The 12884-nt window shown below is 37.0% G+C and overlaps 1 protein-coding gene across 1 annotated transcript; it reads left to right on the top strand.

Moving 5' to 3' along the window:
- The first annotated feature begins 7052 nt into the window (after positions 1–7052).
- cldnc (claudin c) lies at positions 7053–8655 on the top strand. Its single transcript, XM_037747703.1, has one exon. It carries the CDS (start codon positions 7497–7499, stop codon positions 8166–8168), a length of 672 nt encoding a protein of 223 aa, XP_037603631.1. The 5' UTR covers positions 7053–7496; the 3' UTR covers positions 8169–8655.
- The last annotated feature ends 4229 nt before the right edge of the window (positions 8656–12884 follow it).

Raw genomic sequence — 12884 nt, 5'->3', positions numbered from 1 at the left:
CGTTCATGTTCAGAAGAACCCATTCAAGTTAAAGAACTGTTAATAATGACGTTTGAGAAGATTGTTTTTTTTTTAACAAAGCTTTTTTTGTGGAATACCTGATGCGGCCCAGCCTCACCCAGACTCTGCCTCCAGCGGCCCCTAGGTAAATTGAGTTTGAGACCACTGCTCTAACGGGACTTTTCTCTTGTTTTTTCTCGGGCTGAAAGTTGTGTGCTCCACATTGTTCGGACCGATTAAAGGCCGACAAACCTCCAAAACGGCATCGGCTGCTTTCCGTTAATATGTCTAACTAAAAAATACAAAAAAAAAAAGTGGGGCTAGCTAACTACACCTAACTTAAAAGACAAACTGACAGACAGATAAACAGATTTATCATTTTGCTGCTGCTCAGACTCAACGAGCATGAGTGTGCCTGCACAAGCTTGGAGGATGACGTATGACTAGCAGTTTCTACTATAGTCATACGTCATATTCCCATTTTACCAACAAACTTATTTTTGTAACGTTGAGCAAAAAATTAAGTTATTTGGCAAAAACAAATTGGCAAACAGTGTGGCTAATCAACTTAGTCAGGAAATGACATGAAATATCATAGAAATGCCCAAATACACTGGAAGAGGGCTTCAAGACCAAAACAAAAAAGTCCAGTCTGCTCTCATTGGATTGAGAGAAAAATATGGTACACCTTTTCAAAAGTAGTTCTCAAGCTGTGGGCGATATATTCTAATGAGCCTGGGTGTGACATAGGAAGCCAAATCTGAATAGCTTGTTGAATCACATGTTTCTGATCTAGGCAGCCCACAAAAAACTGACTAGGTTGTCTTATTTCACAGTTTGTGGGTTGGCACTCCAGATACTCAAATGTATGAGCACAAGCACTGAGAATGTGAGTTTTTTATGATATGTCCCCTTTAAATGATTAAAAAGGAGGAAAACATATAGACCCCTGATTTATAGTCACATTTCACTTTGTTTTCTGTCTTTCATTATTTTAATCCACACACAATCTAAACTTTAGATTTGCTCTAAAGCACATGATAATTCCAACAGGTAAAAAAAAAGAAGTTTGTTGAGGTTTTTTGAGGTGATAAACGTATAGCCCTTTAACTAAAACTGGATGTAAAACTGGAAAAACATTTAACATAAGATAACAGCAAGTACACATCTACTTGAACGTATCGTGTCGGTGACACTCTTTGTGGATGTGTTGATTTGTTGGGGTGATAGAGATGGAAATTGTTGATAAATGACACAGTCTTGTAAAAAGCAGAATCTTTTATGTGCTTCAGTGAGTTGTATTTATTTTATAGCAGGTCCTCTGCAACCCTTAGTGCTGTTGTCAACTGGTGTAGGGTGAAAAACCTGACCCACACCTTGTCCCATACTTGCAATTAAACTGTTTTAATAAGGAAACACACTACGTGCGAGGCATGTGACCTCTGATATAAAGCAGGTCCGTCCTCCCACAAGAAATCAGACACACAAACAATGTGCTTTTACTTTAATAGAATTACATTTCTCAAAACAAATAAAATCTATTGGGAACAAATAAATTAAGTGAAAAATGAAGAGGTCGTGTGAAATAAAGGCTGAGGTCGGCTTTGAGAGAAGCTCTGTTGTGTTCAGTCTGACTGTGCTCTGTGACTCAGACTGAAGGCTGATTGTTAAGTGTGAACATATGAGGAGTTTTTTGTTCAAAGAGGATCACAGGAAAAGAGATATTTCTGTGAAATTGGCGTGGGCGTTGAGGGGAAGGGCAACAAAGAGGAGTCAGTGTAAGTGCAAGTGTTGTAAGCGCAACGGGTCTGGATTTATCTACTTTTAAATGTTCAACTCTGAACCTTGGCTCATCTGTCTGCTATTCACAGTTCTGCCCAAAGGGAGGCAGCAGCTTCAAAATGTTTCCTGTGTGGGTTTGGCGGAGAACACACCTGCCTTAATCTGCCCTGAATTTCTCTGAAAGAGTCACTTAGAGTTTTAGCTCTGACTAAGAGGAAGCAGAGGCATTTAAAAATGCTGTCAGGTTAGTGTCATGCAGATCGTTGTGAACTAGGGAAGTCACGGTACCAGAAATCTAGTAGTCGATACCAATACCAGTGAATTTCCATGATTCTCGATACCAAATTCGATACCACGGTAAAAACAAAACAAAACAACAATAAATCCCATGTAATTCAACACGTACTCTTTTATTAAAAACATTTGAACATTGAAAAAAAACAGAGGCATGTATCCTTTAAGTAATAAATTGACCCATTTTGTTCATTTTGGCATATCAGCGGCATGTTATCAATCGATTGTCAGACGACGGACACTACATACTGACCGTGAATGCATCTGGTCTGTCATCTTAGAGTAGCAGGAGTAGGAGCAGGAGCAGAGGATGTTGTCGAAGTGAAAAGCAAACGCACCTATTTGACAATATTTCACATTTAATCTCAATGCTATAAGGGAACCATAACGTTAATGAGGTAATCGCCGCAAGGCGGATAGAGCCGTCACAGCCGGTGTGCACGGAGCAGCGGCCCCAGGTAGTGCCCCGCAGCGGAGCCCCGCAGCAAAAGAGCTACTGGAGAGGCCGGACACACCGCCACCCGACAGTAAAGATCAGAGTCAACGCTCTGCACATATTGACCGTCATCTTTTCTTGTGAAATGTCCGGTGTAATCGGTAACACCGGTGTTGTCGCAAGTTTATTAACTGGTGGGAAAATGTTCCTCACTGTCACATCAATGACCGTTACAGGCATCGTACGGTACCTTCGGTACTGTAGAAAAAGAGTACCGTCACTTTTTTAGAATTATCTGTTCTCGTGACATCCCTAGTGTGAACTTGTCCATTTCATTTTATACGCCTATAATGCAGCAAAAAAATACACAACTCGGGTTTTGTTTGGAGCTTTCAATGCACCAAGAGAACGAAGGATGTCTTGGTGGTTGTGAAAGTGTGGCATCACTCAGTGTTCAAAGAGCTTCTAACAGCAGTTTTTAATGTGTCCATAAATCTCAAAGCAGCCATTAAATCCAAGGCTCCCTCACCTCTTTCAAAGGCCTTATTACTTAGTAACCGAGAGTCCGCTTGTAGAGCAGTATCGCCACCGACCAGTGACCTAATAAACACTGCTAGTGGAAATCCCCTATCTTTCTTTGAAACAGGCAGTTTGAAATTAAAGGCTGGTGATTGGTTTAGAGATATTTCAAAAATAATATAGTGGGTTTTCTAAAAAAAAAAGAACTGGTGTGGAAAATCTACTTCAATATAAAACTATTAAATTGTTTTGTATTCTTTAAATTTGGGTTGTAACATGTTTATGAAGTCCTCTCAGGCCAACCGTTTCTATTAAATTATACTGCCACTAACTCATCTTGATAGACACACAGTTTAACAGCATGTTATCTTTCATAAGATGGAAGAATAAGGTGTTTCAGTTTCTATCTTAGTAATGCACAAGTTTCATTCTTTGATCAAATGTGATGTAAATTGATATTTCTGTTTTGATTTGCTATTTAACTTTTATTGATTCCCCTATGTATCTACTCTATTTAATGTTCCCTTATATTTATTTATTTATTTTTATTAACTTAAAAATATTTATTTATTTTTGCATTCATTTTCAATTAATTTAAGATTTATTTTTACATTTATTTATTCATTATCAAATAAAATATTTTTTTAATATAAATTGAATGGCACATAAGTCTATTTAGAGTAATTTATTCATTTATTTATTTATTTTTGATTTGGACAGGTTCTGTCCTCCATACACAAAACATCTAAGAACAGCAGAAAATGACTGATAAATGGTTGAATTATTAATGCGGTAATAGACAAACAGCTTATATCATACATAATATGTCTTTTAATTCCTGCCATAGTTAGTGGTGGCTTTTTTCCCTGAAACCTTTTTACGGTGATAACGTCTTTAAAAACAACACATTTTTGCATTTATGCTGAGTAACATAGCTTACTCACAGTTAACTCTCATCCCCCACCAATGATTTGACTGATGTAAAGACACATAATGGGTCAGATCCAAATCACAAATCATTCCTCCTGAAGCGTGACCCATTTACATTTGACTCACTGAAACAAAAGACGTCATTATATGTCTACGTGTATTGTACTTTAACTTTAGATCAAGACGGTATCAGTACCAGAAGAGTATTTTTATAGCTGTCTTCCTCCTGTATTTAGGTTACTATGATCAGTGTGTTGGCAGTAATTGTTGACCCATGCACTGACTTTCACTTGGCAGTGATCCAAATAGATAAACGTGTTATTCATACAGTCTTCCCTCTGAAATACCCTCTCCACACACCCAGTTGGATATGATGATGGATCGTGTGTGTGTGTTTTCTCTGCAGCTGGAGAGAAGAAAGTGCTCACACTCTCACAAATCTATCCATGCATACAAGGAAGCAACAGGGAAACGGATAATCCCTCTGCTAACCGAAACTCATTTATCAACTCTTGTGACAGATAGTGGAGTTTCATTGGACGGCTATAACTGCACAAATATACATGGAGTTGTTACAGTATTTATAAAGAAAATAGCTGTTTCATTCAGTGACATTGACAACTGTTTCCATGGTTAGAAAAAAAAAAACAACTAGAGCTTTGTAGGCGAGAATAAGAACGGAGATTTCATCTTCCTGAGCCAGAGCCAGAAAAATGGCGACAGAAAAATTGCCACGGAAACAGCGACAAGCACGAATGAGGTCGACACAGCCGCACCGGTTGTTGTACACTGACTAACAGAAATAGCAACTCTTAAAGGTCTTATTGATAACATTTTTATGTAGCCGAATATTTAAAAAGAAAAAAATACATCCACAGAGCCTTTAGAAAGGTGCAGAATAAACGTATGGCTATTCCTGAAAAAAATTATGATTGTAAATTAATCATTTTAAAAATGTTGGCGGGTTCAAAATCAATGTTTTTTTTATCTCTGTGGAACATATCTGACGTTTGGTTCCCACTTCTAACAAGGCTTGTGAGCCAACAGTATAACAACGTTGGTATCACGCGGTATCTCTGTGTTGTTAGTTAGTGTTGACAAAAAATCCGGATAAATGGCGGAGATTGACGGTAAGTGCCTGGCAATGACTTGTTGTGAGGTAAAATAGAACAGGGGAGGGAGAATGCAACATCTAGTGGCTGAATGATATCAATGTTATCAATAGCACCTTTAAGTCAGTATATTTCAAAATGACTGATACGAACTGAAAATGATGTTAGCAGGACGTTACGTCACTACTGATTGGTTAGGGAAAAATAACAATCCCAATCAAACTAACATGGCTTTTGGCATGGCCATTTGAAGCCTCTTTTAGGAACTTGTCTTGTTTTATAGTCAGCAAATTGTCCTTGTTTAGCCTGAGACATTTCATTAATCGCTAACAGTTACAGTAGGCAGCTGTTTTCAGCAAAATAAAAAGCCTTGATAAACCCACTATTCACTACCTGCAGATAGACACAGTTATCAACTAGCTGGTTAACACAGTGGAGCAGCTAAAGAGACAGATATTTCCCTCAGGAGCTGGTGGAAACCAAAAAAAGCTAAAAGAAACGAAAAAAAGAACCACACTAGTGCTGTTGATCAGCGACTCCAGCAAAAAATATTTCTTGTTTAAGCATGCAAACAAAGAATTTGATAGTATTGACAGTCAGATATGATTTCAATTGTTGGCAGATTGTTTGTTTCTTCCTAGAATACCGAGATAATGTCAATGAATTACCTTTTATCAGGCTTTATCTTCTTATCATGGTTTCTGTGTTTAGCCATTCCATAGTAGACGTGTTTGACTAATATTGAAGTGTGATAGTGTGTAAACATATGCCAGATAAAAGTGTGTCAGAGTGTGATAGTGGCAGCGTAGTGATCACCTGGACAGTTTGCCTCGTAGGAGAATATTGCGTTCAATCTGTTCCGAGCCCAAAATGCCAACCATGACCCAAAACACATTTCCATTTCTGCATGACACTTCTTATGTTTTGATTTTATGTTTATTATGTGAATCCTTGCGTTAAAATAACTCCGGAAGTGGCGTTACTTAAGTACGTAAGAAACGTGCGTCGGTCTCCCATACCGAGGGGCACTGACCAATCGGTGGTATTTGACAAGTTGGGAGCAAGAATGTGTTGGATTTATCTTGCTGCTACTCAGGGCAGCGATTACTAATCTACCTGTAGAGTCTAAGCGCCATAGACTTTCTGTCAAGACTTTATTATCATAAACAACAATCTTTACTTCATTCACTTGTCTCTCTTGAAATGCATATTAATCCATAGCTGAAAATAGTCCCCAACAAACACACTTTAAACACAGATTTGAGTAAAGTTTGCTAGAAACAACCCCAGCTGTTTTAGCAAAATCTTTTTTTCTTTTAAAAAACGATATATCTGTGACCCTTCTTTAAAGATTTATGTCTTCAGTATGTACCAATGGGCTTAAACGCTCCCAAATGTGAAAACAACAAGATTGGCTGAAAGAGCTGGTTCACAGAAGCCATAGTCGCATATCTATAAAATATATTCTTGACATTTCTAGTTTGTCATTAACTCAAATTTTACTGTATGATTACCCAGAGACTGTGTGACTCCTTGGAGATGGTACGCGTTGTAAAAACTGCTATAAAAACACATCATGTTTAAGTCAAGCATATAAAAACATGACACATCACAACAGAACAAAAAAAATTAAAATATATAACAGAAAAGAGATGGAGAAATCCTGTCAATATTTATTATGTGCTGTATTATGTATTATGTTCTCTTTTCCCCTCCAAAGTCTCTCAAACACAATCCCACTCTATGCAAACACACACACACACACACACACACACCTATTAAAATCCATGTTTGTATATGCGTTACGGTCTCATGTGGTCACCTATCAACCACATAACAAGCGCTGCTTTATGGCTGTCAGTAGGTAATGAGTGACCAAGCAGACACACCCATAGCTACCATGGGCAAAAGGTTAAACCATAAAACTACTTTTCATTTGAAAAAAGCACACAAACGAGCACCAACACACCCAGGTGGTAAATGAGGCCAATGCCCAGGACTCGCCTGATTGGCTTGGTTTGACGAGTGATGTCATCGGTTAGGAGGGCCTGATCGCTTAGTAATAAAACAATACACAGATAAGGGTCATCCACTCCTTAAGAGCAGAGGAACATAGGAAAAGAACTTCTGAGCAGACACGTACACGCAGCAGAGAGTTTGCGGAGGAAGCACACTGACAAATCGACACTTGTGGATTCAGCAGCAGGTGCAGTAGCTACAGCTTGAGGAGGAGGAAGCATACCTGGTGGAAAGAAAGGCTGACGAAGAGGAGCTTGAAGGGCAAAAGCAAGAAGGCCTTTAAATATTTGCTGGAAAAATAAAAGGAGGAAAGGGAAGCAAGGAAAACCGAGAGAAAATTCAATAAAGAGGAACCTAAAGGACAAATAAAGGAGCCAAAGAGGGGACGCCTGTCTGAGTGCACAATGGTGTCTTTTGCACTCGAACTGGTCGGCGTCATTCTGTCCGTGCTCGGCTGGGTGCTGAGTGTGATCAGCTGCGCCTTGCCGATGTGGAGGGTCTCCGCCTTCATTGGCTCTAACATTGTCACAGCTCAGGTGTACTGGGAGGGCCTGTGGATGAACTGCGTGTTCCAGAGCACGGGGCAGATGCAGTGCAAGGTCTACGACTCCATGCTGGCTTTACCGCAGGACCTGCAGGCCGCCAGGGCGCTCACCGTCGTCTCCATCATCATCGGGGTGCTGGCTCTCCTCGTCGCTATGGTGGGAGCAAAGTGCACCAACTGCATCGAAGATGAAGGGGTGAAAGCCAGGGTGATGGCCGCCTCGGGCGGCGCGTTCATCACGGCAGCTTTGACCCAGCTGGTGCCTGTTTCCTGGTCAGCACACACCATCGTGGTCGAGTTCTACAGTCCACTCGTCCCCTCTGGTCAGAAGATGGAGATCGGGGCGGCGCTGTATCTGGGCTGGGCCGCCGCGGCCCTGCTGGTGATTGGAGGGTCCATCCTTTGCTGCAGTTGCCCTCCACAGGAAGAGAAACCATTGAGGTACAGCATGCCCCCTCAGAGCCGTATAGCATACTCCGCCGCACCGAGGTCAATCGCTCAAAGCTCCTACAACAGGAGGGACTACGTGTGAGGGAACTGTGACTGTGTCGGAAAATGTGTACAGAAATGTAGCTAAATAATAATTACATTGGTTTAACTGGAACCAATTGTTCACTAGTAAATGGTTAAAGAGCCAAACCAGTTTAAATAAATAAGTGTAAATATGGAGGAAGTGTTTTGATACTTTTGAAAAATAGATTTGGAAGCTCTACGCAGATGTTTGATGGTACTGTTTACAATAACCACTGGTCTAAAGCAAGTTTAAGAAGATGTGACCAAATATGGTCTATGTGGTCAGTTCAAAGAGGAGACTTTGTCCAATATATATATATTTATTATTTGTGCTTATAACATTTACATTGTAAATGCTCCTCGTTGAACTGATCAGTGTGTACATATGACGTGTCATACTGTCAGCTATTGTAAAGCAAAGAAAGACACTGTTGTGACTGTTTTAAATGTTTTTTCAGGGCTGTCAAAGTTAACGCGATAATGCATTAACACAAATTTGTTTTAACGCCACTAATTTCTTTAACGCATGAACGCAATTTACGATTTTTAGGTTGTATCGGGCTCAGTTTTAAAGATAGAGTGAAGATACTGGCATCATATGAAACTAGAAAACCAAAGGAATCCATTGGTAGAAGGAGGCTAAATAACGCTCCAAACTTGTACTAAATTTTTGCGAGGAAAAACTGGCATGGCCATTTCCAAACAGAAACGGCATCACATGCAGTTTGGGGCAATTCCTAGTCAAGTCAGCACACTGACACACTGACAGCTGTTGTTATATGTTGGGCTGCAGTTTGCCATGTTATGATTTGAACATTTTTTTTTATGCTAGATGCAGTACCTGTGAGGGTTTCTGGACAATATTTGTCATTGTTTTGTGTTGTTAATTGATTTCCCCAAAAAAAAATATGCATATATTTGCATAAAGCAAGCATATTTGTCCACTCCCATGTTGACAAGTGAATTAAATACTTGACAAATCATCCTTTAATGTACATTTTGAACAGATAAAACATGTGTAATTAATTTGCGATTAATCCCGATTAACTATGGACAATCATGCAATCAATCACGATAAAATATTTGAATCGATTGACAGCCCTATTTTTTTTTTGCATTTCTTGCTATTATTACAAAATACAGACATAGTCACAGATGTGAAATATTACACGGTTGAGTAAAATGGAGCTCACTTTGGCTCCAAAGCAAGGTCAACATGGCGGAGGGGACTGTAAAAAGAAGTTATGTAAAATGAATATTTGGATTGGGTGATATGTGAGTGATTATCTATCTCTATCACATTTTACAGCGGATAATGTGGCTGTGTTTATACATTGTCTACAAAGGTTGATGCTTTTATTTAACATGATTTTTGTTGTAATAACATACATGTACGTGTTTGCCAATAATGGATGTTTTGTTTTTAGATCTACTGAAATGATTGAAAATACCTTAAATAACAAAGTAATAAAGATTTTCACTGTGAAATATTATGTGGGCCTAATTTATCCTGGTTCAACTTAATGATTAAGATATTAAGATATTTACCATGAGAGAAAAGGCTATGATAAGGTTTTTACTCCATATATTGTAGAAATAAAAGTGGAAATGAACACCAATTTTGTTAATTAACTGTATTTTTTTTCCTTCTTGGGTTTTTTAACCTTTATTATTTAAAAACAACAGCATGAAAAAAGGCGTTGATGTTGTTTTAGAGAGTTGAGAAGTGACACCTTCCCCACGGACGACAGAGTTGAGTGTGACAGATGATTTTCTTTTACATTCTGATGTGAAGGGAAGACTTGAGCCACAGGTACAAACTCTGTGCTGTTTTGAATAGTCAAACTATCCTCTGTGTTGTCACAGGTGTGCTCAGGTGCAGCAGAGCAGCCGGTTCATTCTGCACCGGGGACATTACTACGGATTACCTATTTCTGCTCCTCTGAACAACAGTGAACAAACCTTTTAAGTTATTTAAACTCCCCTGTGAATATACTGGACTCCCATCAAATAGTAACACCCAGTGGTGAAAGAAGTATTTTTTTAAAATAGCAATACCGCAGTGTAGAAATACTAAAAAAGTCCTGTATTCAAAGTGCTGCTTAAAATACTAAATGTAAAGGTACTCATTATGCAGAATGAACTTTTTCAAAATAATGTATATTATATTATTGGATTATAATTATTGATTAAATAATATGTAGATCACCTTAATGTTGCAGCTGGTAAAAGCGGGGCTAATTTTAACTACTTTATCAACGATTTGTGAATTCCTCTTAGGGATCAATAATGTCTTATCTTCACCTATAATAATACATCATCATTTATTAGTTGATTTTATATTATATCATTAATCTGAATCCTCAAAAAAAAACTCATAACCATCATTTATAAATGGTAAATTGATAGTTAAGTAAACCTTTTTAGTTATTATTTAATATAGTAGTATCAATAATAATTGATATAAAATAAAAACAAGCTAAAAATAAAAGCTAGAATAGAAGCTAAAATAGAATATAACACACAAGAATAAAAGTTATAGTGCAGTATAAGATAATTATTTGGTTTAATAAAAGGCAGCAGCAAACAAGAAAGTTTAAAGCTTTGAATATAGTATTATTGTTACTATTATTATTATTATTATTATTATTATAGTTATAGTTATTTTACTGTTAACAATGAAATGATAATTGATCATGTTTACTAATTATTAGTAATGCGATAATTTATATTATTTTATCATTAGTTCATGTAAAATTAAATAATTAGTTGATATATTGTATCATAGCTGATAAGAGACGATAACATTACATTCTGATTACATTAGCAGACTATAACAGTTTAGTGTTGCACACATTATAACATATTTTTTAATGATTATTAAATGATTTGTAAACCTTTAAGAAATCGTTTGTAAAACATCGATAAACATTATGTAGATAGATGGACCAAAAACCAGTGATTAACCATTAACAAAGCATTAACTATCTAACTAAAAAAATTTTATAGATGGATTACAAACCAATTATTAACCATTAACAAAGTGTTACAAATGTCAATGTAATGTTTAGAGATGTTTTAGAAATGATTTCTTTAAGGTTTACAAATAATTTTGTAACCATTAATAAATACTTGATGTAGTATATAAAATGTTATAATGTGTGCAACAAAAAACTGTTAAAACAACAAATTATGGCATTACTAATTGATAAAATATTATTAATTATTATTTCATTGTTTTTTAACAGTAAAATAACTAACACCCTATTTTTCCCTGATAATGCGGCACTGTGAAAAACAAATCTGTGCTGAAATCAGCAGGAGGAGAGTTAGTAACGTTACCTGTTAGAAGAAGGTGGGCAGCCCAGTCCTGCTTGGATAAATAATGGAGCTACTAACGTTAATGGGGGTGTCATTGAGTTATTATTATGAGGCGTTCAAAGTCTGCTCAGGAAAAAGGACTATTGGGCAAAAAATAACAACGTTATCATGATGTGTTCAAATGTAATCTCGTAAAGTTAGTGTTTGGCAAAAAACTTGAATTAAGCCAGTTGTTTCTAGGAGATGTTTTCACAGCAATATAAAATAGATATTAGAGAGGGAATTATGACCTGTTTAACTTCCTAACACTAGCTCTAAGCAGCTTGCCAAGATTTTTTTAATTAAAGCAAATATTTAAATAATCACAATCATTTGAATTGTGTGTTTTTATTCAAATAACCACTATAGATGACAATAAGAGTAGTACAGTACTGTGGACACTACCCTCCCTCCACGGTGTAGTTTGAACACTGTAATTTACCATGTAGGCTTATATAATGTTTTTTATGTAAAATACATCGAACATTGAATGACATCAGATCTATAATGTTATTCCTTCATTTAGCGCATAGATTTCAAAAGTGGCAGACAAAAAAAATACTTGAGTGAAAAAAGTTAATTTCAGACCCTGACTATGATAATAGCTTACATGGTTTAATATGGAAAATATAACTTTACTTATTGAGAAGAACAGAAGTTTGGCTGTTGTTTTGGTAACACAAGCAGCTGGTGAACACAGGTGTGCTGATACAGGTAGCCTACAGGTTATCTCGGTAGTAATGCTTCAACTGATGTTGTTACATAAACCCAATGGAACGACAAACAGAGCCTCCCTGTTGTTCAGCCTTGGGGTTTGTTTATGTGTGTTGTTGCTTTTATATCTTTGTGAGAACTATTTTGGGCTCCACAATCATAATGTGAGGACATTTTTTTGTTTGTGTGTTTGACTAAAACATTGGATGAGCCTGTTATTCAAACTTACAATAGCCGTCGTAGCGCCTGTAAGTTAGGTTTGGATTCATTTTGCTTTTAAAAACAAATGTTATTTTAACTTTTCTTGGAACAAAAATGACAAATTCTAATTTTCTGATTTAAAAAAATGATTTGACTTGACTAGTCTTCAACATATAATAATATAAATATTATTAATAATATTCCTTCCATGAAGGAAATTGGATTCAAAAGTTTATCTGCAGCTTATTATGAGGCAGAGCGAGGACTGTGGATTTTGTCACTTACATTGTAAAGTAAATAAACAGGAAGAATGATATATTTGGGCACCTGACTGTTGTTTCAAGGCAGAAAAATAGTGAACCTATCCTTTAATGCTAGTTAATTGGTGCATAAAGTCTCTTCACAAGCAAAAATGTGAAATTTGTCTACAGGCGTGCATGCAACTGGAAATCTATGCAGA

The sequence above is a fragment of the Sebastes umbrosus genome, chromosome 17, assembly GCF_015220745.1.
Source record: "Sebastes umbrosus isolate fSebUmb1 chromosome 17, fSebUmb1.pri, whole genome shotgun sequence".
NCBI lineage: Eukaryota > Metazoa > Chordata > Actinopteri > Perciformes > Sebastidae > Sebastes > Sebastes umbrosus.
The sequence above is the reverse complement of the archived record's forward strand: the minus strand, read 5'-3'. Positions and strand labels throughout refer to the sequence as shown.